Source organism: Chaetura pelagica, unplaced genomic scaffold (genome assembly GCF_000747805.2).
Source record: "Chaetura pelagica isolate M959 unplaced genomic scaffold, ChaPel_1.0 scaffold281, whole genome shotgun sequence".
In the NCBI taxonomy this organism is placed as follows: domain Eukaryota; kingdom Metazoa; phylum Chordata; class Aves; order Apodiformes; family Apodidae; genus Chaetura; species Chaetura pelagica.
The window spans coordinates 953,722-959,744 of record NW_009952058.1 but is presented as its reverse complement, the minus strand read 5'-3'; the positions used below and the strand labels follow the sequence as shown (position 1 = coordinate 959,744).

The window sequence follows — 6,023 nt, the reverse complement described above, 5'->3', positions numbered from 1 at the left end:
CGTCCCGCCCCGCCCCGCCCGGCGCCGCGCGCTCCGGTGTGTGTTTCTTCGGGGGGGATAAAGTGTTTTTTTTCTACTTTATCTGTCACGAAATTGCCCCTTTTCTGCACCTGGGAGGCCGTGGATGTGCCGCCTTTCGCCTGTCGGTGTCTCGTCGGGAAAAGAGCGGAGTCTGGGGAGAGAGAAGACAATAAATCCCGAGTCCCGGAACAGAACGGAGCTTGACAGAGGGAAAGTTTTGTTTTTCTTTGTAAATTAGAAAATTTCCTTTAAAGTTAACCTGAGACAGGAAAGTCAGCGTTAATTTTCAGAGGGTCCTTTTCACATTAGGGAATAAAGCGAACACTGGGAACCTCCTTATTTAAAATAAAATGCTTTCAAAGAGAGCGAGGTAGCACAAATTCCCACAAGGCGCGCCTCCCCTTCTCTTACCGAGGTTTGTACCTCTGGTTACTGCGAAACACTCCGTTAGGGATTTTTTTCTCCTTTCTTCCAAAGCCAAAGTCTCCGGAGGCTTTTCGGGAAATAATAGAAAGCATCTGCTTTATTTACCTCAGAATGAGCTACTTTCTCTGCAGCTCTTCGCTGTTGTAGGCAAAGGCTCTGAAATGTTAAGGGAATAAATTGTGACACCAAGAGCAAAGATGAAAAGGCTTGTGTCGAATCACCGAGCTTCACATAAGTCTTTGGCACACAGAAAAAAGACCACACTCTAAAGAAAGCACGCGGTGCTATTTCTGTAAAATCTGCTGGTATGATTCAATAACATGGAAAAAAAACCAACAAAAAAAAAACAACAAAAAACACCAACAACAAAACCTGGCAGAGATTGAGTCTGCAGAGAAATGTGAAAGTACCATTTTTTCACGTTTTGATGCCAAACTAGGAAGAAAAATCACAATTTTTGCTCAATGCTCTTTTGTCAGTTTACAGATCAAGTCACAGCAGCTTCTGCACACAAAACCTGTGGCTGCAGCACAGTGATGCAAAGCTGTTTATCCACAAGGTGGTAGCCTCCACACCCCCTTATGAGCCTAAACCTTGTACATATTTTTGTGTCTCTTGCAGGAGCTGCTTTTTTCACCTTGAAGTTTAATGGCCATTAGCCAGTTTAGCACCATCATATTGCTGCATTTGTACCTGATGTATATAAACTGCACTTGCACAGTTTACATATCATGCTTACCAGATGACCGACTTCACTAGTGAAATGCAAAAATTCCACTACAGGGAAGACAAATGAACTTCTTGAAGATTCTGGGCAACCCCATGTTTGATTAATGTTCAATTAATTCATAAAGTCCCATTCTTTAAAATTTCATATAGGCACTTTGACCTTTTATTGTATGTTTATGGTGAAAAGGACTTTGGGAAAATATATTTTTATCTCCCATATGTTTTCTTTTCAACTCTTCCATATCATTGAGGTCTCCTAGCTGAGGAGTTTTGTCCTGAGACACAGAGGGCAAATAAAGATGGTAAAATCAGCTGCATTATAAGCAGGGTGTCTTATAGAGCAATGTTTGCTGGGAATTTTACAAAAGCAAGAGAACTTTAGTGTAAGACGTTTGCTTTAAGTAGTAATAGGGGACACAAAGAATTGAATAGTGAAATTATTAACATATCCTGAAGTTTCCTGAAATCAGGTAGATGACTGTATGTCTGCTGCATGCCATCTAGGTCTGGTAAAAGCCCTGATGTCTTTTAAAAACTAAACTTGTTACAGTGTTTCTAAACTGAATTTTTTATGCTCACCCACTCTCACATTACCAATGCCAATACTGGGGCTGGGATAGGAGCCTTTCTACCTCACAGTAAAACAATCTCCCCCATTCATCTGCAACCCTTGTTTTGCAAGAGTAGTAATGCAGCACAACAACATATTTTTCTCCGATCAGTAATTTTATATTCTGAAGACTGTTTTCCTTACATACACATAATGACATGGAATACAGCTGTATGTCTAAATCTGCTATAACAGCAGTGACTGCACCACCAACCATCTCCAGAGAAAAAGTGTGTGCCAGAGCAACACTGCAGCACATAATTGTACTCCTTGTCTTACTCCACTTTTGAGACTATTGATCTCCATCACATGTTAAATTATCATTTTGCAGCTTGAAGCTATTTTTGGTATTATTTTAAGTGCTTGTACTTATTTTCCACTTACGTGTTTACTCCATTATCCCCTTCCATTATTGTTAAAAAGATACTATCTGTTAATGATCATCTCACAGACAAGCAGTCAAGCCATGTATATTAGGGGGAGGGTGCAGAAGTGGCAGAGGAAAATCAAGGCAGAGCTGAACCCAGGTGTCACCTCATTCAGTGGTGAATGCACAAGGACAGTGGTTCACCCTCCTCCTCCCAATACTGCTATTCCTTGTGTGATTAGCAGCATGATTATACACCAGAGGTCATTACTCTAGTCATGATCAAGCTTAATTAGGTTACATAGAAGTAGTGCACATTGCCCTGCAATGCAGACACAAAAAAAGAGCAGACATGGAGGATACTTGCTGGGAGAGATCCTCCCTCTTATGCATTTGCCATCACAATTACACCAGACTTTGCTGCCTCACCCTTGAAGAGGTGACTATTAAGAACAACAGGACCTCCATGGTATTCCATGCTTTCAGTCTGTACATGCTCTGTCAGGATGGACAGAGATACCTGGTAGAGCAATAAATATATGGCAGAAAATCTGACAGTGTTTTTTGCCTGTGCTACTGATATGAACCAGCTCAGACTTCAGGGCTAGACCTGCAAGCCTCTTCAAAGAGCTCCCCAGCCAGCATGAAAAGTATATATATTATTATAACCAGTAACATAAGCCTACTAACTGAAAAAAAATAATTCAAACAAAAATTAATGCCTGCAAGACAACAAGGAGTTTTTGCAATATTAGGATAATTTCCCATTTATTGCATATGCTTTTGTGATACTTAATCTGGCACTAAGTGACAAAGAATAAATGACTTTACAAGTCCTAGGAAGAGCAGTTTACAGAGTTTCAGTGTTCATCTGTTTCTTGCTGAACTGGTTGCTCCTTTTCCTCCCCTTCCTTATGAGCTTTCCACATGATTATCTAACTGCACTGTATTTATTCATTCACATTGCCACACCTTTCCCAAACATGTAAAGCCCTTCTCCATTTTTGAGAGGGGAGAACTGAAAGTCACTTATGCATATTTCTTAAAAATGCAGTTACTTGGATTCTCTGATTTTTGTCTGGTTCAGGTTTTCCACCCTCCTCCACCAGAGGCTCAGATATATGTATTAACTTGTTAGCAGAAAAAAACAGTTCAGAGGTGATTCATCCCATTTCCAGGACACACACACACACACACACACACACACACACAAAACCTGTTCAAAATGCAAATAATTTGTCTGTTCATTTGTAATTTGTCACAAACCTCAGCTCCCTCCTGTACACACACCAGCCAGGCCAGGACATCAGTGTGCAGGTGGGGTCAGGATCAGGCCCAGTGGGGCTACAGGGTCAGACACAGCCCCAGCCCTGGGCATTGGGTACATCCCTGGTGCAGTGGGGACATGGCCAGGCAGGACTCTGGGGAGCTGGAGACTGACATGTTGTGGCATCTCTGGGGCAGGGATTGATGGTCCTGGGGAGCTGGAAGGGGTCCTGGGACTTGGGCAGGATAGAGGGAGCACCAGGAGGTGCTGGGCAGGGACAGGCAAGGCCAGTGGTTCCCTGATAGGACCTCTCCTTTGTGTAGCAGGGACTATAAAAGACTCTCAAAGCTCCTCCTTCAGCATCCCTCTAGATCCAGGCAATAAAGAGGAATTTTAGCCAAGTTTCATGCAAATATGTGATAACAGTCCTAGAAGACAGAAAAGTAGATTTCAGTGATAACAAAACTTTGCCGCCACTTGCACTTATCATTGACCATGGATGTTGTCACCAGCTTTACGTTCAAGACAGCTGAGAACAACAGGTTCTGCACCTCAGTTTAGTGACTCCAAACTCTTTTGTCATCAAACAAACCAAAATGTGAGAATGGCTTGGCTGACTTTGTGTAAGGTCCACAGTGGTCAGTTGGTTCTGAACCACCCTCCCACCTTCATTTCCTTGACCCTCACAAGGAAACATCTCAAGGAGTTTTGGGCTAGCAGCAGCCAGCTTCAGTTGCCAGACTGTCCTTCTAGGTAACATCATTTCCATCCTCTCCAGCATAGTCAAAAAAACCAAAAGGGGCCAGTAGAAGGAGCCCTTTGTTCCACTTTATAGCTGCTACCTGGAGAAAATGCTGACCCACCATTTCAGTCTGGGTGACGATGTACAAGTTTCTCTACTAACTGCTGGTGGGAATTCCCATCCTTTCCCATCTCACCCTGAACAGGGGTGCCTCAGCCAATTTTGTTTCCTCTAGGGCAGCTGGTCTCAAACTTCTGGCTGATGTGCAGCCCTTGGTGGTCACCTGCTCCCCATTGATGCCCACTCTGGCCAACGAGAGGGTAACTACCTTTACTTCCCATCAGTGGCTAAGCATGTTAGCCCTTCCTTGATTAACCTAGACAATTAAGAGCTGCCTTTTGGACCTGTTTCATCTTGAGTGCTGTGAGCCACAGTTTGAGAAAAGACCTGTTTGCAGAAGAGCACTCACTGGATTTAGGCACCTCTGCAGCTTCCATGGAAAGGTCTTGCATTTCTAGCTTTGTTCCTCCTTTACTAAACGATAGCTTTGACTCTTCTCACTTCCCTTCTTTCACCATTAGTGACCCACGGTGCCCAAATACAACCTGCAACCCCTCCACTTTCCGCCAAGAAGTCAGGTGGGTGAGCTGCCACCTCACATAAACAATCTCAGAGTGGCTCAGCACAGGTGGACATACATCCTTGAGAGAGAATAGATTTGCCTCTCTCCCTGTGTCGCTGGAGGGCAGGGGTGGAAGGCGATGTTCCCTGCACTTTTCCTAGAGGACGCTGGGATGCAGAGTCTGCAAAGGAAAGGAGCAGTTTGGCACAGATGTCCACCAGCTGAAGCCCTGCCCTGAGCTAAGTGCAAAAATAGCTGCTGGCATCACTGCACCTGTGAAAATGGGAGGTGTGTGGAGCTGGGCTAGCAGACGTCTGCAGTGAAGAGCTGGAGGAGGAGGGATGCTTCTGGTGGGTTGCTTTGCCACCTTTTTTTGAACATATGTAAGGTGTGTTATGTAAAGTGCTTAGTTTTGGGACCCTGAATACATTAATCTCTCTTGTTGCTTTTCCACTAGACTCCTCTGGTAGTTTTGAGCTGATGAACAGCTTCTAACAGGTTTTAAAAAATTATCTGCATGGAGCAATATTCTTTCCTTATTGCTGATATGTAGACAAATGATAATTTCTAGGACAGTTGTCACATCACTTCCATATTCAGAAAAATATTATATTTTTTTTACAAGGGAAAGATTCCTGTTGGCCTACTGATGCCTTTTCTTTACAATAAATATATATATATATTATAATGCTGTGGCCTTGAAGGCTGCATTAGTACTCTTCACATCAAGCTCCCTAGAATCAGAACTATGATGTACACTTACACATGGGAAAATCTCACCCTCCATTTTTGAAGACGCCCAGAACAAGGGAATTTAAAATCATGGCCTGATCAGTATTACAAAAGCAGCACCAGGTCACTGGTAGCCTCAGGGAGCAAACACACGTCTTAAACTGAGGCCACCTACATTCACCATTTGGTTCTGCCCACCAGGCAGTGAGTAAATCACCAGCTTCCTCCCTGCCTCTACTTCCCTGCACATCGAGTGATAAGAGGAACCTCCCAGGAACACTGAGATTGCTGCAGAGGAGTGAGAAAGCACAAGTTGTCTGTAGCTTCATGTTGGTAATCAGAGGCCCTGGATCCAAACTGGTGTGATTTCTGAGTGTGCATCAGCCACCATATGCTTCCTGAAATATAAAGGGTGGTGAGAAGCAGGCAGCCTGATTACCAGTGGATACTTACAGTGTACTCTGTTAAGGAGAAGAACATTCCTACTGAGGAGGAGATTTTAGGGAA

At 43.6% G+C, this 6,023-nt stretch overlaps 1 protein-coding gene across 1 annotated transcript in view; it reads right to left on the bottom strand.

Annotated features, from left to right (window-relative positions):
* LOC104394384 (histone H1.10-like) overlaps nucleotides 1-6,023 on the bottom strand; it is a 9,256-nt gene that overhangs the window by 1,042 nt on the left and 2,191 nt on the right. The window contains exon 2 of the mRNA XM_010003972.1: nucleotides 111-172. Within this exon, the coding sequence (XP_010002274.1) occupies nucleotides 111-172 (62 nt within the window). The remainder of the gene's footprint in view (nucleotides 1-110; nucleotides 173-6,023) is intronic.